The sequence below is a fragment of the Typopeltis vanoorti genome, chromosome 22 (assembly GCF_054136105.1).
Source record: "Typopeltis vanoorti isolate ZY-2024b chromosome 22, IOZ_Tvanoo_1.0, whole genome shotgun sequence".
NCBI lineage: Eukaryota > Metazoa > Arthropoda > Arachnida > Uropygi > Thelyphonidae > Typopeltis > Typopeltis vanoorti.
In genome coordinates, this window is record NC_143570.1 from 40,714,038 (window position 1) to 40,740,534 (window position 26,497).

Here is a 26,497-nt window from a genome sequence, read left to right on the forward strand (position 1 = left end):
TGCAAGCAGCACTTAGCTAATGAGACCAAAAAAAAAATCTCATGAGATTTTCCAATTTTTAGATAGTAGACAAAAGAATGCATAAAGAAGAAAGAAGGGTAACCACTGTAGAGAAACATGGCTGAGATATTAAATGAACAGTACATAAAAGTATTTCATCTTCATTAATGTGGCATCATGCAGAGCTTCAATGCAATGGGAATGTAGGAGGAGAGACCAATTCTGAGTAAAAGTCAATACATGGAGAATTGAGTAAACAATGTCAATAAGGCTGTTGGAGTTGATGATATATCACTGCATGAATGTGTCAAGAAGTTGAATCTGACTTGATATACTTGGTTAATATGAGTCTTACATCAGGCCAAGTTTCCAAAGGAGTGGAATGAGGGCAAATGTTATGCTTAGTGATAGAAACTAAGGATTCCAATTATAGGCCAATCTGTGTGTGTCTGGAGTTGTTAAAATGTTGGCGAAGTTAGCAGAACTGGGTTGACAATGATATTATTCTATTTAATGGACAGCATGGGTTTGCTAAAGGAAGATCATGTTTTAGCAATCTATTGACTTATTACAATAAGGTGACAGGTGCACTGAACAAGGGAAATGCATACATGGTGGTATGCGGTAGACTGCCACGTGATAAATGATTATTAAATTGGAATGGATAGGTTTGGATGATAGAGGAGTGCACTAGATTGTATGGAGAGCAATATCCCAGAAGAGGAAAGTTATTAGTGGTGTGTCCCAAGGATCCGTTTTTTGGAGCCTTACTGTTTAACTTGGAGCTTCTGTAGCTCAGTCGGTTAGCCGGTCTCATACAGAAGTAGAAGGTTTTATTACCCGGAAGTTCAGGTTTTTGTCCCTCAAAACAGGCAAATTGGCTCCGTGAACACATGCAGATTTACAGCCATGAATACTTGCAATATTATATAATAAGGAAAGTAGGCTAACATTAATCGGAAGATGATGGAGATGATGCTGGAGAGGATGGAGTGGGTGCTGGAGAATGAGGATCAGATTCTGGTGCTAGAGAGGATGGACCTGGATTTGATTCCGTTACTAAAGAAGAGGAGGGGACCTTTTTCAAGAAACCACTGAAGTCAGTTTCTTGAAAGAGGTATCTGGGTTGTTTGCACAACCTTTTCTTTTTTTTCACCATAAATGGCCTTGTAGCAGCTGATGTTCTTACTAACTGCACAGTAAACCTTTGTGAACTGCTCAATGTTAGGGTCTTGCTTCTTAAGCTTAGCAAATCCTGCTTCAATGAGATGAAAGGCTTCAGCTAATTCTTTTGTCATAAACTTTTTTGGCTCTGTATCTTCTGATTCTTTGTGTTCTTCTGTTTCTATCAGCTGCTTCTCTATCTCCTTTAAGGTCTTCATTGGTTAATTCTTGTGAACTGGACTCTAGTAAGTCAATGACATCTTTTTCATTGATGTCCAATTGCAATCCATTGCCACTATCCACCACAGCTTTTCTAGCTTCGGCGATGTCTTCTTCTGTGAAGCCACAAAATTCATCACAGAATTGAGGGTGGAACAAACAGAATCACAGTTTGTTCCACACTCCCTTTCATTGTCGATTGCTTCACTTCCTCCCAAGAATCAGCAATGTTTTGGATGGCATCCTTTATAATTGTTCCGATCATTGAGCGACTGAAGCCTAATGCTTTCCCAATGAATGATGGCATCTGGCCTCTCTCCGAATGCTTAATTATTTCTACTTTTGTTTCCATTGTAATCACCTTTCTCTTTGCTGCAGGGTCACCTGGACTTGCAGTTTGGAGGCATGGTCATAAGGGTAATCACAGACTCAAAAAAAACTTGAATAAAAAAGTTAAGACAAAAGTGATGCAGTGCATAAGCAGCCATATAAACAATGAGACTAGCCATTAGTATAAAGATGCTGTGCCAATGAACTGCTTATGACATGTGGATTTGTTTACATGAGTGGAAAAAAACTAGTTCCAGAATTATTAATTTAATTATTTAATTATGAATTATTCTAATGGGGAGCCTTGGGAGTCCATTCGTAAGTATGGAACATTGTAAGTCAGGTCATCTGTAACCCGGGGACCATCTGTATATGTATGTATATATATATATATATATATCAGTGGCGGCTCGTACATAAGCACTGCAACACTGCAGTGCTTATGTACGAGCTTACTTATGTATGAGCTTATGTACTAGTTCCCGAATTATTAATTTAATTATTTAATTATGAATTATTCTTATGGGGAGCCTTGGGAGTCCATTCGTAAGTATGGAACATTGTAAGTCAGGTCATCTGTAACCCAGGGACCATCTGTATATTATGTATGTATATATATATATATATATATATATATATATATATATATCAGTGGCGGCTCGTACATAAGCACTGCAACACTGCAGCATCCCCAAGGAAAAAATGAAAAATTAAATTTTGTCTGTGCTTATAAATAACGATGCTTACACATTATATAAATGCAATACAACATGTTAAAGGTTACAGCTTATGTTTTGATTGAATAGTTAATAATTGGAATTGTTCATTTAACGCTTTGGATTACGAAACAAATGCACTGCAATCTAATGCCGATAATCGTTTGCGCTTGTCATTGCACGTTACGTTATTCTGACACTGCTGTTTGGGCAGTGTATCGTATGCTTGCACGGGTTATTTCTGTGAGATATGAAACGTTTATTATTAGTGTGTGCTTGTGGTGAACTATTTTTCATAAATCTTATTTTATTTTGTTAAAATAACATATAATTATTTATTTATTATAGATACAAGGCTGAATTATGACGAGTGTCACTGTTGAAAATATGAAAAGAATTATATTTTTTCAATTATCGTTACACGAAACAAATGCACTGCGATCTAACGCCAATATTCATTTGCGCTTGTCTTTGCATGTTACGTCATTCCGACACTGCCATTTGGGCAGTGTATCATATGCTTGTGCGGGTTATTTCTGCGAGATATGAAATGTTTATTATTGGTGCATGTTCGTGGTGAACTATTTTTCGTAAATCTTATTTTATTTTGTTAAAATAACATATAATTATTTATTTATTATAGATACAAGGCTGAATTATGATGAGTGTCACTGTTGAAAATATGAAAAGAATTATATTTTTTCAATTATTGTTACACGAAACAAATGCACTGCGATCTAACGATGATATTCGTTTGCAATTGTCACTGCTATTGATACGAAACTTTTATTATTGGTGTTTGTTCATGGTGAGGATGAAATATTTTTAATAAAGCAATTTTTTAATATGTAAATTTATTTATTAATAAATTCGTTACTGATTAGGAAAAAAAATTTTTTTTTTTTTTGTATATGCAGCACCCCCACTTAAAATTTTCACCAGCTGCCACTGATATATATATATATATATATATAAAATATTATATATTATAATATAAAATATTATAATTATATATATATATATATATATATATATATATATATATATATATATATATATATAATTGTTTTTAATAAAAATAACTTATATGACTGTACAGCCAAATGTTAAAATAGAAAAGAACTAATTTATTTTCAAAAGCACTACTAGTTGTGTCTTTCTAGAAGATGTCATCAGGTGCATAATACATTAAACATTACTTGGATGCATCACTAAAGTTCTCAATTATTAATGGATTGCTCACATTAAAATGAATTTGTGGACTAGCTATGTTGTGGTTCTCGGCATGAGGATGTTGTCTCATGACAGTAATAGCTGAATAGCAGAGGAGTAACAAACAGAAAGGTTGTGGGTGAGGTTGACATTAAGATGAACAGTATTTAGTGATTGATTCTAAGATTTTTCTTTCAAGTTCATCACAGTATTTGTAAATAATTTTGGACATATCCCAGTTTACTGAGTGTATAGTGGATTGATGGTCATTGGTGATCACACACACACACACACATATATATAGGGCCATTCCATATACCAGGGGTGCAAATGGTGCATTGAACCCAGGTGGCACAATTTAGGGGTGATATAATCGAACACGTTCATAAAAAATAGGGAATAAATAATACACTGAAGGGGGGCGCAAACCCACAGAATGGTCCTGAATATATATATTAGTATCACACCTTTCCTCTTCTATATACAGTATATACAGGAAGTTCCCAATTTATGAGTTCTTTTTTTCAAGTATCAACGAAATTGAAAATATGAATATTAATTTTAATAAATAAATGCTAAATGTGTATAAATATGGCATTATCTCAGTGACTCATATAACATAAAGCAGTTATCATGGTGACATTACCAAGAGTGGCTGTGTTGCTCTTCATTTTTGCTATCTTGTCTCATTCCAAATTTATTCCCCTTATTAATATAGTACTATACAGCATGAAAAACAAATTAATACTATGGAGAGTGATGTTCATAAAAAGAAACAGCAAAAGAATAACACTGGAAACAAAATATGCGATTATAAGCAAACAAGCACCTGAAATGACTGTTAAAGATCTTTATGTGAAATATTAGCTCAACTAATAAGTGCTTCAACTGTATGCGCTTTATAGACAGTTAAATTATTGTTACTTAAACTATTTAAATGTTACTTTAACTATTTATTCAAACTACTAACAACAGTTTAATAGTTTAAAATATTGTTTTCTTGCCATTTATTTAACATTTACTGTGATAAAAGTTTATTGTTGAGAATGTAACCCGTTTTACAAGCACATGATAGGAATGAATTAACTCATAATGTTGGGAACTAACTGTGTATGTGGGGGGGCATGATGCTAATGACATCAGATGATTTGCATCCAGTTAGGGTTGAAAGCTATGTTAGTAAAGCAATATTAATAACGGTTGAAGCTATCCAATGTGAGGTGGAGTCTAACAAGATCAAATATATGGTTGAATGTTGTTACAGACCTAATGGATCATTTGCTGGTTATGAAATGCATCACCAAATCAACCTTGCAGATGCCAATCTAATATTTCCAATACTCATTCTCATAATTTGCTGTGCTGTCTTCACAATTTTAGCAACATATTCCTGAAAGTTTAGGTCATCATCTATCATCATCCCAAGGTTGTCATTTCCTTTGACTCCTCTAAGACATTCCCACCAATAATCTGTGTACCATCTTTACTTCCTAATTTTAAAATCTTACACATTGCAACATTGAACTGGTAACCCCACTTACTTTCCCATTCACCTAGTCTATTCAAGTTCTCTTGCAGAGCCACAACAGCTGCTTTACTCCTACTAGCATTTTGTAACTTTGCAAATTTGCAAACAACTGCATCATGTCTCCATTCAAACCTTTCTGAATAGCATTAGCATACAAGTTAAACAGTAATGGTGCCAAAATAGGCTCTTAGGGCACACCCACTACTGACTTTCCTCTTCTGCAATATCAACCCCATCCCTCCAAAAAAAAAAAAAACACTTGTTGATACTTGTTATCTATTATCCTACCCTATCTGTTCCAGTTTAACTACCCAACTTGTCATGTTGGTAGGTAATCTATCAATCTATCAAATGCCTTTACAATGTGCTTGTCACCTTCTTACATAAATAAGTAGATTACTAAAATACTCTTCTTTTAGCAAACCTATGCTATCCATTAAAGAGAATGTTGCAATTTCTGCTGTCAGCCTATTTCTGAATCCTAACTAAATTCTCTAACATTAATTACAACTCCAGACACACAGATTAGCCTATAATTCAAAGTCTTATTCTTATTACTTCCATTATGAATCTAACAATATTGCACACTTTTCACTCCTTTGGAACCTGGTCCAATGTAAGACTGATGTTAAAAAAATGGTATATAAAAGGAACATACCTTCAATACATTCAATGATATATTATCAAGCCTGCCTTATGAACATCAAGTATACTATTTCCTCATAAACCACATGCTCATTCACCATCACTTTCAATCTAATATTTTAGGCCATATGTTAGAGAAGTTAATGTTAATAACACCTTACTCTGAGAAACAATAATTTAGTACTTACTGCAATATGTGATTCTCTAGGATCATCAAGTTTCATCTCATAAAACACTGTCCCATAGTTGACATTTGAAACAGCTTTCCAAGTAATATTAAAATTGTTCCATGTTCCTTCAATGCCTATACTGTAAGCTTTAATCTGAAATGGCACAACATTAACTGAAGGTTTTTCACCTAGAAAAGAGATTTGTTGGTAGGGGGAATAAAATGAAAGCATCACTATCAGATTATTTTTTACAATAGCAATATATCATTTTAGACTGCATTTTGGTGTGATGTAAAGAACAGGTGCCTTTCCAGTCAATTCTATGTAGAGTATTCAGGGCATGATCATAAAGGACAGATTTACCATAGTTTTTAAATTTAATGTGCAGTTTATATTCCTTTTTTTTTTCAGAACACACTTCCTTTTCTAGATACGCTTGTCACACGTCTTCCTTCCAATAATCTTTCCTTCACTATTTATCATAAGCCTACAGATACTGTCCAATATATGTACATGAACTCTTACCACCACCCAACACAAAAACTAGGTGTCATTAACACACTAAAAACAAGACTTTAAAAATTTGCTGCAGTGAGAAAGCACTTAAACAGGAATTAAAAGTTATCAGCAATATGTTTCTGAAAATGGCTATAGCAAAAATATTATCAACAAAATTCTTGCGAAAAATTTTGTTGATAATATTTTGTGATAACATTGATCAACAGGACTCCACTTAAAAACAAAAATAGATTAGATTAAATAAAGCTGTAGCCATTCCATAGATTGAAGGGATCAGATAAAATAAACAGAATACTACAGAAATACAACCTTAATGCCACCTTTAAACTCCTTGCAAAATTAAAGAACTATTCAACTCATCCAAGGATCCACTTCCTCCACTGGCCCGTCCTGGAGTATACTGTATTGACTGCACTTGTAATTTATTCTATATGGGTGAAACAGGGTGCACAATTCCTCTCCAAAAAAAGGAACATAAGCAGCACATTAAATTTAATAACTATAGTAAATATGGCCTTTCTGATCATATCTTAAATAATAAACGTGGAATTGACGAAAGGCACCTGTTCTTTACATCACACAAAATCATGGTATAAGTGCAAATTTAAAAGAGGTGTGTGAAATTCTTATCAACCACCCTAATCTCATCAATAATGGTGGTCTAAAAATCCCAAGAATATGGATCTCACATATTCTATGCACATAACCTTTTGGTCTAAGAGTTAATTACAATTAGAACTGTAGTAATCTAGGATCTTAACTAAGGCTTGAAAATTAAATTTAAAATTTGAAAATTTGAAAAATTATTGATTAGGCCACCAAGGTTGCTGTGTTAAAAGTAATAATATGAATTTGTTCTTCAATGATGTTCTTCAATGATGTATATATATATATACACATATTAGGGTTACCAAGTAATTTTGAGGTCTCCTCAGTGAGTAGCTAGACCCTAAATACCAAGGTTTTAGTAATCCAGAGCCTTATCAACTTTACCTATACAAGTTTTACCTATACTCACTGAGGAGACCTCAAAAAAGGTTGAAACCGGTCTGGGTAATGACCCCCACCCATAATGTATTGCATTATGGGGATGTGAGTTCAATGTTGCAAAATGTAAGGTTTTAAAATTTGGAAAACAAAGATGGGATGCAGAATTTATGCTTGGTGAGAATATATTGTTGGAAGTAGAGGAAATAAGAGATCTGGGAGTGATAGTGGATAAGGATCTAAAATTTAGGGGACACATCGCCAAAATTGTGAAGACAACACAAAGACTTCTGGGAATGATGAGGAGGACACTGACGTGTAGAAGTAGGGAGATTCTTGTTCCATTGTATAAGGCTTTGATTAGGCCACACATGGACTATTGTGCCCAGATTTGGTCACCTGGTTTTCAGAAGGATGAAGAAATGTTGGAAAGGGTCCAAAGGCGACTGACTAAGGTAGTTTCTGACCTCTGAAATGTCGAGTATGAGGAAAGATTGAAAAGATGTAATTTGCAGAGTCTAGTGGAGAGAAGGAAGAGGGGAGATATGATAGAGACCTACAAGTTGGTAAGGGGTTGTTATAGGATCAATGGTGGAGAAGTTCTACAGCGAATAGTGGGAGATCAGGGGAGAACCAGAGGTCATCCCTGGAAACTGTATAAAGAGGGTGCGAGTAGGGGAGTGAGAGGCAGGTTTTTTTCGTGCAGAGTTGTGAATGATTGGAATGCCTTGCCTGAGAGTGTGGTGTCTGCAGGGAGTTTGAATGTGTTTAAGACCCGGTATGATGAGATGTGTGTGAGATAAAAGGACCTCCTAGATGAGTCTTTGACTCCATGAGGTCTTGTTTAATAATAATAATAATTATACATCTTTTAGTGAGATGTGCTTTTACATTATGGGAAAATACTAAGAATAGTGATCAGTTCTTTACCCACCTTTACAATGAGTTGCCCTGGTGTTATACCATCTTTAGACTTGAACTATGTTTCAGGTGCAAACTTAATTGTTTGCTTACTTGGGATTAGGAGTTAAATAACCAAGCTTATAAAACACACACACACACACACACACACACACACACACACACACACACACACACACGTGTGTGTGTGTGTACTCCAGACAATGATCTTAATAAGAAGGTCAAAACATCAGAAAATTAAAATAAAAGTGCCTCCATAGTGCAATTAGAAGAACGACGGTACATTGCACCCATTGATTGGAATAGGCATAAGTTCGATTCTTGTTGCGACGGGTGGAATCTTTATCTGGACGATTTTCAATCGAAGGTGAGTTAGCCGATCTCATACGGAGGTAGCAGGGTTTTTTCTCCCGGAAACTCGGGTTTTTCATCCTGCATACAGACAAATCGGCCCTTCAGAACACACGCAATTTACAGACATAGAATACCAGTTGTGGTGGTGGTGGGTGGTAGATGGCGTTGATGGAGATGATTCGTAGTAGAGGTTCAGTGTAGTGGTTGAGACAGTTGTATCAGTTGAGACAGTTGTAGGTGTCCTCCCTCGATGAGTCTTCGAACTCCTTGGAGGTGCCAGGAATAAAAATAATAATAATAATAATAATAAAATAATTATTCCTAACACAATTGCAGCCTCCATAATATAATTGAAGAGCAATTTAGAAGTGGAAAAAGCACAAGCAGTGTGATACTAAACCTCAGAATGACATGCAAAAAATCAATTGTTGTACAAAAACTACTCTTCTCCTTCGTAGATTTTGAAGAAACATCTGACACTGTCTCTCATGAGAAACTTATAGGAATCTTAGAAAACACTGGTCTGAACTCAAAAAATTAAAGATAATAAAATATGTATAATGGAATCAGGGAGCTTAAGGGTCAAAGCTTTATAACTGAGAGGAGACCTCCACATAGCCTTTAAAGGAATGCAGAGAACCGACCAGGGCTTCTGACCTAATGTCCAATCCTCACCTTCTCGTGGTGGACCCTGTTGGGTATCTACCTGGATACTGAACAAACGAGGATGGACTGGCAATTTGGGATTTAGCCGACCAAACTGTATTCTTATTGGCTTAAACCAATATACAAAATGATGGTACAACATGAAAAAATTTCATGCCGGCTGGGGCGTCGCTCGGTTAAACAAGGCCCCGTTGTTTTCGCCAGGGAACCAGGGCGAACAGCGAAAAGTCAGCCACTGGAACAAATCTGAAAGCACACCCTAACTCAACATCACTCTGGTGATGTTGAGTTAGGGTGTGCTTTCAGATTTGTAAAGATCGCTACTATCAACATAAGAAACCTGAATGGCAAAGAAATGGAGCTAGCTGAGGAATTAGATAAGTACTGGATCGACATAATTGGGGTGACTGAAACAAAAAAGACAAAAACTGCTGAGATCTTTCTGAGCAATAAATACAAAGTGATATATTCAGGCAATGAGAATCAAGAAAAAGAAGGAGTAGCCAAAGTATTCAACACTAAATACGAGGCTAATCTTCTTGAATGGCAGGCAGTGTCAAGTAGAGTGATGTGGACAAATATAAGAATGGGGAACTGGACAATGAGACTTATTTGTGCCTATGGTCCCACAGAAGGTTCTACTAAGGTAGAAGTGGAGGAATTTTTTGATGCTTTAGAAAAAGCAACTGACACAATGAAAAAGGAAAAGTTGGTCGTAGTTGGGGATCTAAATAGCAGAGTAGGAAATGATTGTCAGACATACAAAAATATTTTGGGAAAATTTGGAGAAAAGAGCTAATAAGCTAGTAATAATGGCATATACCTGTTGGATTTCTGCTCAGGACATGGACTGGTTATTACTAACACCATGTTCCAACATAAAAATGTGCATAAATTCACATGGAGAGAAGAGGAAAGGAATACGAAAAGTCTCATTGACTATGTTATTGTTGATAGTGATGTTTTCTCCTTGGTGCAGGACACCAGAGTGTACAGAAGATCTGAAATTGGAAGTGATCACTATTTAGTCTTCAGCAGGATAAAATTGAATTTCATATTGAAAAGAATAACATGTAAGAAAGTTTTAAAGCGAATAAAAGTTGAGCAGCTCTCAGATGTGAACTGTAGACTAAAATACACAAAGATTATTGAAGAAAAAATGAAAGAGTTTTGAGAACAGCAACCAAACCTCGGAGATTCAGTGGCAAGCCTTGAAGAAAATACTGATTGATTCAGCCAGAGAAGCATGTGGTGAGGTTGTCTGAAAGGACAGAAAAATAAGAACTCCGTGGTGGACATAGGAAGTTAAAGAGCCAGTGAAGGAAAAGAAGAAAGCATATCAAAAGTGCTTGGCAAATAAGTCAGCTTGTGCTCTGAGAGAATACAGAGACAAATGTAAGAAAGCTAAACACTGTGTAAAACTAGCTAAACAAAAGTTATGGGAAGATTTTGGCAAGAACATAGAAAATAAATATCAAGAAGGTGGTAAGATATTTAGGAGGAAAATCTTACCACCTTATGTTGAAGAAGCTTAGAAATGGAGGAAAGAGTGCTGTAAAAGGAGTTAGAGATGATAAAGGTGACATGAAAATGGGAGAAAGAGATACCCCTGAAGTATGGAGTAATTACTTCGGAAAATTGCTAAATGAAACAAGCAGTGATAGAACAGTGGTAAAAAACACTGACCAGGCATGCAGTCAAGAATACATATCCATACTTGAAGTAGAAAAAGCCATCAAAGGCTTGAAATGTGGAAAGGCAGCAGGAATAGATGATATTTGACCAGAAACGCTGATGTGTGGTGGTATAAAAGTCTTACAGTGGCCGCACTGCATAGTTCAGAGAGCCTGGACAGAGGGACGAATTCCCGATTATAGAACAAATATATGAAGAATAAAAAATATAGGAGAAATTTTGGACATACCTTTTTTTGGATGTTGTTTTCTGTTTCCTTATTCCGGTTATGCCAGAGAATTTTAATAATAAGGTGTTGACATTTTTTGGCGACTGGTATATGGTGATATGACTTCTGGATTACTTCTGCCTTAGTATCACCACCTCTGGGTCTGGCTCCCACTGATAAGATCGCAATAAAGGTCGAAATCAGTCTGGATAGTGGCCCTTCCCTTAATGCATAGCATTATACATGTCCACAAGGAGATGTGCTTTGCATTATGGGAGATACTAAAACAAGTAGTGATGAGAGCTTGGTCCACCTGTACCATGAGTTGCCCCAGTTCTGAAAATACTTCAGGCACAAACTTTGTTTGCTTACACTTGGATATAGGATTAAACCAAATATATAACTGGTAGCATAGCCAAGTGAAAAAATTTCCATCACAGCTGTATGTCCAATCTCTTCAGATCAGTGTGGACAGATGGATAAAGGAGTACAGAATGGCATTTACTGAGAGTCAAATCATATTCTATATAGATATGCAAATATCTATCTATCTATCTATCTTAAAGCAAATTTTAAAATACATTTTACAAAGACAGAGTATTAGATAGGGCAATAATATATTAAAACCACAAGACTGTTATTAAAATAGATTAAACAACTATACAAAAGCATTTAATGGAACTAATATGGTGTCGTTACCTGGATATGGATGTAATGATGGATTTATAACTGCTGTTGAATAGAGAGTAACACTTGAAGAGTACAACAGTGCATTATTTTGACCATTTATATCACTAATTATGCTATTTCCATGCTCATGGATCCAGAACAGTCTATCACTGTAGTAATTTAATGGACCATATCTTCAAATAAATAATAAGTTACATTGCTGTCAGTAAATGAACACATATTTAACATACTATTCAGAATTTATTAATAAACAAGTAAATGAAATTAGCTGTAAATTACTTCGCTTTATCCTTAAAAGCAAGACAGCATATAAGAAAAGTACTTTCAAGTGATATTTAATTCCTCAATAAACTGTGGGTAATTAAATATGCACTTAAGAATACAGAATACCAAGCTTTAATATGAGGTACTGTTAATCATCATCGTTATAATCAAAATTTTGATATGTATCCTCAAGAGGCATAGCAGATGCTATGACAATACTAGATGATTATGTTTACATACTTTTCCTATCAATAATTTTCCTCCAAATCAGCCTGGAATTTGTCAAAACTCCAATACTCTCAGATCTTATATTTCATTCTTCTAAGGCACTTCTAACAGCTGAGATGACATCTCTGTCCTCAGCTGGAGAGAGTAACCATGTGGTTTTAACTTGGAAGATGAATAGACATGCAGGAATTATTATTATTAATTATTTTTAATATGTGACATCTCGGAGTCCAAAGACTCATCGAGAGAGAGAGTGTGCCAACAGCATTGAACGATTGAATCCCTTCCAACTACTAACCGCACTCAAACTTGCTTAACTTTTTGCGAGCCATTAGTAGCAGAGACACTACCAATCGACCAACCTTTATGTATGTGGAATTATAAGGCAGGTAATTATAATAATAGTCTTAGATATCAACTTCAGGCATTTCCATGGATGAAGGAATTGGAAAGGCAATATATCATTAGTGCTTGGGAACTTGTGAAGGAATATTTATTAGCAGCAATAGCAAGCTGTATACTGCAAGTGAAGAAGAGAACAAAATTTGGTGTAAAGTGGATGAAAAACGATATCAAACAATAATTGCAGGTAAAAAAGAGGTTATGGAAGAGATATAAGGAGGGGGGTGTCAGATGAAGAATATAAGACTCGGGCCAGGAGAGTGACTAGTATGATAAGGAAGACAAAACTAGAATATGAGAAGAGACTGGCTCTGAGATTCAAAGAAGATTCCAAATAAATTCTTTGGATTTCTTTGGAATTTTTTAGTTATGTGGCAAGTAGGAGGAGAAATGATTGTGGAAGAATGACATTGCCAAATAAAAATGGGAATAGAGTGACTATTGTCAAGGTCATAGTGGAGGTGTTCTATGAACACTTTATTGCAGTTTTTCATCCAGGAAAAGTAGGATTTAATACTAGAGGAATAGGTCAAGGTTTAGAAGTGCAAGAGGAGAGTGTGTTCCAAATACTGAGTACTCTGCATGTCAATAAAGCAATGGAACTGGTTGAATTTTTCCATAGGTTTGAGAGAATGTGCTAAAGAACAAACAGCTCCCTTGACCTGGCTTTCAATGCAAGTCTGGCCAAGGGAAAGGTACCCAAAGAGTGGAAGGAGGGTAAGATAATGCAATTGCATAAGGGTGGTAGCAGACTGGAAGTGTCAAACTATAGACCAGTTTGTGTTTCATCAGTAGCTGTTAAGATCTTGGAGAAATTAATGAGGATCATTTACAGCATTGGACAGATGAGGTAATGTTATCTGTGAGAGTCAACATGGATTTGTTAAGGGGGGGGGGGGGCACTCTTGTTTTAGTAATATACTAGCCTTTTATAATAAAGTGACAAGAGCAGATGATGAGGGAAAGGCATATTCTGCCATTATTTTTTATTTTACAAAGGCATTTGTCAGAGTAATTTAAACATAATCATAATTTAAAATTATGAATATTTTTACAAATTGTTTATGTTAGTATATTATTAGTTTTGGTATCGTAACACATATTATCGGCACTTGCAATGTGCCCATTATTGATATTATTATTGTCAAAATAAAATGTAAACCATTTGAAAATTGATGTACTTACTAAATTTCTGATAATTATGTTACTTTCAATGCTTTTTATTGTAATTTAAAATTGTCAAGTGTTGTGTTTTGTAAAGACATTCTCATTATGCTAAAGGAGACAAAAAATGTCAACCATTATACGTAACTTCTTGCTTACCATTTTACGTGGAGTGCGCATGCTCACCGAGGAGTTTGATGTGTGATTGACAGCTGACAGAGAGAGTGTTCAGTATCTAAGAAATGAGAAAAACAAGGAAGAGCTTATGGAAGTTTCAGAACACAGGCCGGAGAAATTTTGTTGTTAGAAAGTTTTTAAGTTTTTACACACCAACAGTAGAAAGAAGATTAATAGAAGACTCCAAAAACAAATCATAGAACTGTGATTCTTTAAACTGGAGGAATTGAGACTGTCAACAAATATTTAGTATATAAAAGAAAATATTGCAGTCGATGTTCTAATTGAGTGTTTGAGGAAATGCTGATTGGAAAGTTTCATCTATCTTAAGGATGCCGAATCTATTTGTTATTTCCACTGGAAAAGACAACAGAATTAGCTCAACTTAGATATGTTGTTTATAAAGTAGTAGAAGAAACTTTTTTCCTCCGGTACAAAAATTAGTAAATTGTGTGTCAAATTGAACTGCAAAGAGGTAAGAGTATTTATACTTCTGAGACAGGAGGAATAATATTGTATGCTGCATAAGAGAGATAAAAAAGAGATCCCATGGAAAAGAAGAAGAAATTTTTATATTTTCAGAAAGGCCCTAACAAAGAAACTGACTCTGATGAACATTTTTGTTATTGTGAAAACAAGCTGTTTAGTCTGGTAGATGTGATTAAGTATATTTTAAACAATGAAGTAATAGAATGAGTCAGAGAATGGGTGATTTTAATATTTTTGGATAAGAAAATCCCTGATGTGCAGATTTATTTTATAAGGCCTTGGATCCAGTATTTTGCAGTTATGTAAGTTTATTTAAAGTGTATATATTGTTTTTTAGTTTTACTAAATGTGTATATTTTTTGTATTTGGTCTTGAGTTAGTGATTTTCTGGATTCTAAAAGAAACAATTAAAAGTCATTGCACCAATTGAAATTCAATCATTCTGTAACAATAAATACTCGGAGTCGAACATGTTGACTGCTGAACTCACTCACTTACGCCACACCTTCTTGGCCAACGGCTACAATCCACAAAAAATAAACAAAATACTAAACACTCCCAAGAAACCCCTCCCACCATCCACCACAGAGAACTACAACAAAACAGTCACCATCCCCTACATTAAAGGCACATCCGAAAAGATCTCAAGAATTCTCAATAAACATAAACTACGCACTACATTCAGACCATATAGCAAATTAGCCACCCTCATCCGCTCACCCAAGGACAGCATTCCTCCTTTATCACATCCAGGAGTCTACCAAGTACCCTGCTCATGCAATCAAGCCTACTACGGTCAAACAGGAAGAACTGTGAATATCCGCATCAGCGAACATAAACGATACGTCCGGAAATATCATTATGGGAAGTCGGGCCTAGCAGACCATGCTCTGGATACCCCTGCACACAGGATCAACTGGAAAAACACAAAAGTACTACACAGAAACCCATATAAATCAGAGAGATTGTTCTTAGAGGCGACAGAAGCCCTAAAACATACTCCAAATCTCAACAAATATGGCTGTATTAACTTGCCGAAGATCTGGGAGACAGTCATATTAAGAAAAAACTAGCACTTTTCTAGGACTCTAGTAATATATGATAGCGGTTTTTTTTTTTTTTTTTTTTTTTTTTTTTTTTTTTTTTTTTTCAGATAGAGGGTGCCAAAATCAGGACTCTAGTCTTTGTATTGCTGCTACAATTTTAAGTACACCATGTTGTTTTAGTCTTGCGTATTGTGACAAATAGTGTTTTTGTGCTCTGAAGATGCTGGTTATAATACCAGCGAAATATCAGCATCAAGTTAATAAATTAATTATTTACTTAAATACTCGGAGTGAAAAAAAAATCTCTTTACAGAGATCAATTTCTTACAGTACCACATGATAGGCTGATATTTAAGTTGCAGCACACGGGTTTAGATGTCAGGTTGGTGAACTGCATTCAGAATTGGCTATCTGATAGGCATCAGAGAGTTGTGTATGTCGTGGGGGGGGGGCAGTATCAAGGAAGGTGAGGGTGACAAATGAGGTCCCACAGGGCTTAGTACTGGGATCTCTACTGTTTAGCCTTTATATCAATGACATTGTCAATGGATTGCAGGGGGATATTCAGTTGTTTTTAGATGATGTGAAGCTGTGAAGGGTTATTAGTAACAGTGCAGATTCGGTAGCCCTGCAAGAAGATTTGAATAAACTGGATAATAGGATGAATAAAGCAAATGAATGATAGCATCAGTTTAATTCAGCTAAATGTTAAGTCTTGACGTTTGGGATACATCAATGGGAGGCTGCATTCTGTTGGAGGAAGTGGGGAGACAATGGATCCGAGGTGGGGGGGGGAGATGATTGATAGAAACCTGAAATTCAGGGAACATATTGCAAAGGTGGTGAAGGTAACCCAGAGAACTGCTGAATACTGAGAAGTATGCTATCTGCAGAGATAAAAGAGTTGTCATTCCATTGTATAAAGCCCTGATCAGACCACACTTGAATGTGGTCCCCAGGATTTGAAGGGAATAAATTAACGTGGAAAGACAGTGCAGAGGCGAATAACAAAGATGGTATCAGGCCTGTACAATTTAGTTATGAAAATAGGCTGAGGAAAAATGGACCGCAGAGTTTGTTAGTAGAAGAAGGATAGGTGTTATGATTGAAACTTTTAAAACGGTTGAGAAGTAGTTAGTTACAGGGTTGACACTGGGGAGTTCTTTCATTTGGTGGAATGGGGGGAGGGGGAGCAAGGACAAGGAGCCATCCCTGGAAGTAACAAAAGGAAGCTGTGAGCAAGAGGGTGAGGAGTGGTTACTTTGCATGGAGGATGGTTGAACCGTGGAAAGCATGACTTGATTGAGTGGTGAGAGCACAAACTGTCAATGAGTTCAAGGAGTGGTATGATAGACTGGTGTTTTCTAGGATGGGCCTCCCACAATGAGTCTTGTGACACCATGATGACCTGAATCATCATCATAATAATATTTGTCTAGATTTACCCCATATAACTGTAGAGTACTGAACAGCTTTTCTCTTGCCATCTTGTTGGTTGGCTACTTAGCTCCAGGTTTATTGGTGCAAGGACAGCAAAAGTCATACCGTGCCATTGCAAAGTTTACAGAAGTATACAAGATAAAAAATAAATAGCTAAATAATTGCACCTTATACACAAGAAAACAAATTAAAAAAATGAGCAATGTCATATCAACATACATTACATTCACTTGTATGAAAAATATTTGTTTAAATTAATTCTTTGTAAAAAGTTCAAAATTTCATGCAATTTTCTGAGTATGACAAAATCTGCATGAGTATATATGGCTTAACCTGATTAGTTAATATTCCATTCCTCTCTCTCAAGTGAGTGACGTGTTGGTTTGTTCACTTCTCCTTCAGTCCTGCTTATCCCTCTAGGAATAAAGTCTGCTTTAATAGGATGAAACATCCTCATACATAATGTGATCATGCTCAACTATGTCATCTTCTGTGGTCACCCAGCTACTGGTGCCATACAGCAATGTAATCAATCCACAGTAATTTTTCTTCCTACTGGTGACATAATAAAAAAGCTCCTTGGACAATGCTAGCTTATTCTCTTATACTAATTTTTCTGTCCATACTATATTAGTTACAGTCTGAGCCTTATATTCCTCATGCAACTGTCTCCATCTCTCTCTCTCTCTCTCTTTATATGTCTTCCATAACCTCTTTTTCATCTACAATTCCTGTTTAATTTCCCTAGTTATCCATTTTACTCTAAACTGCTTTATCTTCTTCACTTTAAGATATACAATTTGTTGCTGCTGTTGTTAACAAATTTTCTTAACTAGCCCCTTCCCCCCCATGCACTAGTTATCTCTCTTCTTTCAACTTCTTTCATCCACTGTACTGTTATAAGGATGGTTTTGAGATCTATTATTGTTGCCTGCCTTATAATTCCACATACATTCCTTCTACCTTGATACATTTGCATGCCTATTTATCCTCCAAATCAGGTCTTCATAGTCACTCTCAGAATCTGAGCACAAGTATGACATCTGAGTCACAATCAGATCCTCCGGTACTATGATCAAATACAAAACTCTAAATGCTTGTGTTCCCTCAACCATTCTGCCTGAGATAGTTGTTCCTCAAATCCAAAATTCAGTTCCCTTGTTATATTACTGTATGCAGCCACTTCCTCTGCACAGTTTATACTGATATAGTTAAAGTTGCCCATAATGATCACTTACTTTGCACCTGCCAAATTAATTTACATAAACACTTCCTGCTTATCACAATTTATATTTTCTGGTGTATAGTATCATCCTACTAAATATCTTGTCCTACCTGACTATTATTGCCATTTCCTCCAGATTCTTTGCCCTGAGAGAGCACAATTCATCCCTTATCATATGTCACACTCAATTGCTCTGTTTATCTTCCCTATCCTACTAAAATATGCTATACCCTTCAATCTCTATCTCTGTTAGGACATCCTACCTTATGAACAAGTTTTGTTCATAAGGCAGGATGTACGAGCAATTTTCCGCAAGCCAGAGCCAATCAACAGCACAAACTCATTTCATTTATTCCTAATGCTCTTGGCATCTTATTACTCTCTGCAGAATCCACTTTGCTCCACAATACTACTCTCTCTCTGTCCTCAAACCACTTTCCCATCATGAGGCCATTCCTGTTACCTTTCATGCAATTCCAGTTTCCCTACCCAAGCATGCTCACTTGCCTAGAAAATAACAGCCTCTCGAAATGCTTGCATCTTCTGTGTTTAAATGTGCTACATCTCTTGTATACAGTTCCCTTCAACTAAAATTAAAACAAAGAGGCAAATTTGCAACTAAAAATTAGGGTAGTTTCACTATTAATTTGTGTGTGTGTGTGTTTCATACTATATTATAAAATTAACAAGAATTTATCATAACTTATCCACACGGTTAGCCTAGTGGCTGTGCACTTCGCAACCATATGTCTGGAGAAGTAGTGTCCTAGGTTTGATTCCCGTCGATGAAGTGAAGAGCTGCAGGATTTTCCTCAGCAATAGCCAAGTTAGCTGGTCTTAGGCGTGGACAGTAGGGTTTTCCCCCAGTTATCCTGGGGGTTTTCATCCCACAAAGCAGGCAAACCAGCCTTGAGAACTCAACACTACGGACATAGGATAAACCAGAGCATAGGGCTGACCACCTTATCCTGTGAACGGTTTGAGGTCCAATGATTAATAAACCCTTGACGCTGTAAGGTAAAAGAGGGAAAAGGAAGATGAGATGAGATTATCATAACTTTTTTATTTTTGTTTAATAAAAGTGCATCAGACAAATAAGAATAATAAAAAACACTTGAATGTTATAGAGATAAACGCTTTATGATATACAGTAAGTGTTACTTTTTCACATACTAAAAGTATAGAACCTAAAGGCTTCAATTTGTTATAAACATATTAAAATAGAGTATGTTATGCCATCCATATCTTATAGCCAAATATAAAAAGAAACTTAATTTTCAAAATGTACCAAAAGTTTTGCTTTAGTCTTATAAGACACAGACTCTGCCCAGTAGCCTATATATACAGGGTGTCAGAAAATTCACGCAAGAAGTAATTTTGATAGAAAACACAGGTTTTTAATTAAAAATTGTAATTTCTTATTGATTCATAAAGTATACAGTATAGGGTTATGCATGGAATAGCATATAGGGTAAAGGGCTTCCACGGCTTTGCTGGCACATATGCACTCTTTTGTCGAAATTTTCCATGACCGTTTTGCATAAATGTGGCTGAATTTCGTTGATACAGCGCTCAATTTCCTCCTTCAAGGCATGGGTGGTCGTGGGCTTGTTGGAATAAACCTTAGACTTCAAAAAAACCCCAAAGAAAAAAGTCCAACGGCGTTAAGTCACATGATCTGGGCGGCCAATTCTGATCACCAAAACGGGAAATTACACGACCAGGAAATGACTCATGCAGTAATTGAATTGTTTATCATGTGGCACCGTCTTGTTGAAACCACATGTCGTCCACATCCATATCTTGCAATTTAGGCACAAAAAATTGGATTATCATGTCGCGATAGTGAGCACCATTAACTGTTATTGCCGTTCCAGCTGCATTTTCGAAGAAGAATGGACCGATGATGCCTCCAGCCCAAAATCCGCACCAAACAGTGACACGTTGTGGATGCATTTGTTTCTCAACAACCACTCGTGAATTTTCTGAACCCCAAATGCGACAATTTTGTCGATTAATGAAGCCATCAAGATGAAAATGAGCCTCATCGCTGAAGATGATTTTGTTCGAAAAATAAGCATCCACTTGTTGTTGTTCCATAATCCATTCAACGAAATCTCTTCGCTGTGTATGGTCAGTTTTTAATAACCCTGAACTGTCAGCTGTCACGCTGTCTTTTATTTCTCGTTGGCAACACTTTACTGCACAAATGGCACTAAATTTAAATCTTGTGTGAATTTTGGGACACCCTGTACATGCCTTCCATTTAGTGCTCAGATTAAGTTTCACTAGCCTGGCAATGCTGATTCAAATTGTTGATACTCATCAGAGACAAGCAGAAACCTTAAGAGGGAAAAAATCCACAGCTATTTTGCGTGAGAAAGTTAAATTTGTCAACGGAACCAATTATTATTATTATTATTATTCAGGCCTCCATGAAGTCAAAAGACTTATTGTGGGAGATCCTTCTTAGGAAACAATCTATCATATCACTCCTTGAACTCATTGACCATTCTTGCTTTAATCACTCTCAGGCAATGCATTCCAAGGTTCAACCACCCTCCACACAAAGAAACCACTGCTCACCGGCTTGCTCACAGCTTCCTTATAAAACTTCCAGGGATGGCCCCTTGTCTTCGCTCCTTCCCACCATTCCACTAAGTGAAAGAACTTCCCAATGTATACCCTGTAACTGCCTCTCAACAGTTTAAAAGACTCGATCATATCACTACTTCTTCTTCTATCCACCAAACTCTGCAGTCCACATTCCCTCAGTTGATCCTCGTAACTGACATTGTACAGTCCTGAAACCACCTTTGTTAACCGCCTCTGTACCCTTTCCACAGTTAATTTATCCCCTTCAAATCCTGGGGACCAAATTTGAGAACTCTTTTATTTCTGCAGGTCAGTATCCTTCTCAGTATTGCAGCAATCCTCTGGGTTACCTTCACCATCTTTGCAATATGCTCCCTGAATTTCAGTTTTCTATCAATCATCACCTACAGATCTCATCTCCCCTACTTCCTCCAGTATAGCCACTCCAATCGAATATGCATCCTCCCATCGATGGACCCCAAACTTCAAGCCCCCACATTTTGCTGCATCAAATTGACACACCCCACTCATTTGCTCATCTGTCCAGTTTATTCAAATATTCTTGCAGAGCTGCCACATCTGCACTATTACTGATAACTCTTCCCGGCTTCACATCATGCACAAACAACTGAATATCCTCTTGCACTCCATTGTCATTGATATAAAGGTTAAACAATACAGGTCCCCATACCTAGCCCTATGAAACCACACTTGTAACCTTCTGCTTCCTTGATATCGCCCCACCGTACACAACTCTCTCTGATACCTATCAGACAGCCAATCCTGAATCCATTTGACTAACCCAACATTTAAACCCATGTGCTGCAACTTAAATATCAGCTTATCATGTGGCACCCTGTCAAACATTTGCAAAATCCAAAAAAAATGGCAGTATATCCTTTCTCTCATCAACTGCTCTTGCCACTTTATTATAAAAGACAATCATATTACTAAAGCAAGAGCACTCCTTAACAAATCCATGTTGATTCTCACAGATAACATTACCCTCGTCTGCCCAATGCTGCATATAGTCCCTCACTAATTTCTCCAAGACTTTAACAACTACTGATAACACACAAACTAGCCTATAATTAGACACTTCCAGTCTGCTACCACCCTTGTGCAGCGGCACTATCTTACCTTCCTTCCATTCCTTGGGTGCCATTCCCACAGCTAGACTTTTATTGAAGAGCCAGGTAAATGGATCTATCAGTTCTTTAGCACATTCTCTCAAAATCTGTGGTGAAATACCATCAAGAAGACTCAGAACACACCCGACTCTTACACCTCTAAACCTCGAACCTGCCCTACTCCTCTAGTATTAAAATTTACTCCTCCAGGATTAAATACTCCAATAAAATGTTCATTGAACAATTCCACTATGTTCTCTGCATCAGTCACTCTATTCCCATTTTTATCCTGCAATGTCATTCTTCCGCAATCATTTCTCCTCCTACTGGCCATATAGCTAAAAAATTCCCTAGGATTTTCCTTGGATCAAAGGGTCAATCTTTTCTCATATTCCAGTTTTGCCTTCCTTACCATACTAGTCACTCTTCTGGCCTGTGTCTTATATTCTTCATGTGTCTTCTCTTCACCTGTCTCCTTATATATCTTTCATAACCTCTTTTTCACATGTAGTTCCTGTTTAATATTGTTTTTTATCCACTTTACACCAAATTGTGTCCTCTTCTTCACTTGTGGAATGCAGTTTACCATTGCTGCTAACAAATATTCCTTCACAATTATCCACGCACTAATGATATCCCGGCCTTCCAATTCCTTCTTCCATGAAACCTCCCCAGTTTGATATCTAAGACTATTATAATCACCTGCCTTTTAATTCTACATACGTTCCCGTCTCACATTATTAACTCTTCTGATGCTATGACCAAATCCAAAATTCTTGAACCTCTTGTTCCCTCTATTACATGTTGCTTAAGACATTTGTCCCTCAAGAATTCTAGAAATTCCATTCCCTTATTGCTACATGCATTTTCCTCTCCCCAATTTATTCTACTGTAGTTAAAATCTCCAATAACAATCATTCTTCTTGCACTTGCTCAACTGTCTAAACATCTCCTAGTCCCTACCCTCTATGCTCCTTTGTTTGTAGCAACACCCCACTAAATATCCTGTCTTGCCCACCTCTACTTCACACCATATGCTTTAAAAATCATTAGTGTCACTGCCTTCCAAAGCCTCCACTCTTAGGGGACATAAGTTGTCACTTATCATAAGCAGTACTCAACCATGTACTTTCATGGTTGAGTAATGTTTAAGCAGTACTTTCCCTTCCTATCCTGCCGAAAAATGCTGTACCCTGCTACTTCAATTCCTGTTATTATATCATCCTCTGTCAACCACGTCTGAAATCCCAATAATCTTTGGCCTGGCTGATGCTATCAGCACCACCAATTCATCTCCTTTATTTCTGATACTCCTGGCATTAGTAAAAAGCATAAAAATGTCACTGCTTCTATACTTATCATTATCCCCTCTCGACCCCACTGGACTCAGTGTTACCTGAAGTTGTCCCCCCCTTCCCCCAAGCACACATTCCCACAAGAGGCCACCCCTGCTACCATCCACCCTGGGAATTCTAGTTTCCCTGCATTGGCACACTGACTTGTTCAGAAAACAGCAATCTTTCCATTTGCCTTTGTCCTTCCTCATTCAAATGCAAGCGGTCTCTCGCATACAGTTCTCTTCTGTCCTCAAATGCCATCCAAGCATCCACATATTCCAATCCTCTCTTCTGATACATTCTGGCTATTATGCTATTCAGGATTACTGCTCTTCTGCTCAGCTCGTCACTATACCAATACAGGAACTAATACCTGGACAGAGTCCACATACTGCAAACCAAGGTGGCTCCAAAGCCAATGGTTACATTCTCATAAACTCTCTAGTAATTTCTGAAACTTTTTAAGTTTCTGTAAAAATTTGGCTATAAAATATGTATGAATCCCTAACGTCTTACATTTCAGTACCTTATTTATGTCAAATTGGAGCCTTTTAGCTCTACACTTTAGTATTTGATTATGCACCTACTGTGAGTTCACTTGATAATTTAACTTTCTGATATAGGATTGCTATGCTATGGTATTGAAAAGAGGATTTTTGCTCACAGAAGATTTCTGCCTACTGTCTCTTTCTCTTTGCAGAAACCTTAAGAGAGAAAGTGACAGTAGGCAGAAACCTTCTCTTTCTTTCTTAAGCTTTCTGCTGGATCTCCAAAAAGAATGCTAGGTCTATGCACACTAGCAGTTTGTCTGCCACCTCACCAAGCGAAGGGTTGGCTTAGTGGCAATATTTGCTTCTGGTTATGCTGGGCTGAGGTTCAGGTTGCTGATTGTGCAAAGTGCAGAGATTCATAAGAGATCGAGTTTTGGAGCTGCTTGAGATGTGATCTTTTAGGTTACTGATGAGTTTTTGGAATTGGCAATTGGAACAATTGAATTTAACTATCAATTGTTCCAATTGAACAATTGATACTTCTTCAATCGAACAACTATCAATCTCTTCAAAGAGTATTTGCTTACTCTCTTTGAGAAACATTTTGTTCTCTTAAGCTTTCTGCCTGCTTGCTGAATAGAACAGCAAGTCCATGCATTCTAGCAGTTTGTTTGCTGCCTTGCCGAGCAAAGATTTGGCTCAGTGGCAGTACTTGTTTCTAGTTGTGCTGGGCTGAGGTTTGGGTCACTAATCAGACAGAGATTCATAAGAGATACAGTTTTGAAGCTACTTGAGATGAGACCTTTTAGGTCACAGATGAGTTTTTGGAGATGGCAATTTGAACAAATGAATTGCCTACTCTCTGAAGAGAAAAATAGTCTTGTGCACTCAGGAAGTTTGCCTGCCATTTCACTAAGTGAAGGCTGCTTGACATGGTGGCAGTACTTGTCTTTGGTTGTGCTAGGCTTATGTTCAGCTTGGTGATCAAATGGAGCACAAAGATTCATAAGAGATTCAATTTTGGAGCTACTTGAAAGAGAGAGACCTTTTAGACCATGCATGAATTTTTAGAACTTGGCAATTTGAACAAAGTAACTTACCTGATCTCTAATGAAAACCAACAGTTTCAAACAGCTGACAGAACAGAGAAATCTAATCCAAGTACTAATTTAAAAAAAAAAATGAATATATAGCTCCTGGTTAGAGTTCATGTTAAGTAGTACAATCCACAGCACCTCTGTTCAAGGTTATATTTTCATAAGCTCTCTTGTAACCATAATATGCATGGTGTGAACATTTGTTCACAACATGCAAGGCTAATAATATATGCAGAGGCTAATAATAATAATATATGCAGAGTGAGAATGTTACAGTTATTGAACTCACATAAATGGCTTCTTTTTATGAGTCAATTGGAAATTTTTGGTAATATATAAGCATTAATCCCTCAATTATCCAACCCCAGTAGGAAATCAATTTTCTGATCAAATAAGTGAAGGATCAGTAAACTAAAGGTTCAGTTACATGGTACTGTATACCAGAAATTGCTTGACACAGTAGCCTTTTTTAGGGTTGGTTAACTGAGGTTTGACTATTTAAAAGTTAAATAACTGAGAATTGACCGTATTAAATTTAATGAAAACTATTGCAATATAAATAACAAAAAATAAACTTAATTACTATACTTGCTATTTGATTCCAGAGAAATTTTTGTTTTTCGATATGTTTAGAACAAGTATTCATTATAGTGGCATTTTTTCCAATCATCATTTATTTTCATTATAACAGTATTTCCTCATTATGAAATACCAATTCTTCTTTCCAATCTATGTTGGTACTTTGTACTAGAAAACTCTGAGGCAGAAGGGTATGAGATAGAAGTGAACAGAATGAAATACTTAGTCAGATGTTGCTATACACTTGGTAATGTGGAGGATAGTGACTATGAAGTGTATAAGAAAATTAGCCAAGCAAATAAGAAAAAAGGATGATCATCATGGGTGATTTTAATTATGGCAATATAGACAGGGATGATGAGATAATAACTGGAAATAAAGAAAATGAATTTCTTTAGTTTTTGAGGGATAATAACCTCAGACAGTAAGTAACAGGAACATGCAAGAACTAAGTCTTGAGTTAGATCATCTTATCAGAGGATGTCATTATAAATGAGGTGATATATCTCCCTCCAGTTGGTGAGAGTGACCATGAAGTGATTACCTGGATGGATGCCATCCATGTGATGACTTCTGTGAGGAAAGGGTAGATGTGGAACTAGGAGGCTAGTGATTATGAGAACCAAGAAGACAGTGTTATGTCTTCGGGTCCACTTTTCTTTTACCTTCTATCTTATCGCTCCTTAATTTCTATGCTTTATTTATCTATCATACGTATCAGAGATTTCATTGCCGACAAAGTTATTTTTATTTTTAGAATGACTGCATCAGCCGTTCTAAAAATCTTGTCCTTTTTTATGGGGTTTCCT

At 36.5% G+C, this 26,497-nt stretch overlaps 1 protein-coding gene across 1 annotated transcript in view; it reads right to left on the minus strand.

Annotated features, from left to right (window-relative positions):
• Positions 1-26,497, minus strand: part of LOC150094345 (proto-oncogene tyrosine-protein kinase ROS-like) — a 719,271-nt gene that overhangs the window by 328,905 nt on the left and 363,869 nt on the right. The window contains exons 20-21 of the mRNA XM_090412445.1: positions 12,034-12,197; positions 6,003-6,172 (exon numbers count right to left, since the gene is read on the minus strand). Of these exons, the coding sequence (XP_090268571.1) occupies positions 6,003-6,172; positions 12,034-12,197 (334 nt within the window). The remainder of the gene's footprint in view (positions 1-6,002; positions 6,173-12,033; positions 12,198-26,497) is intronic.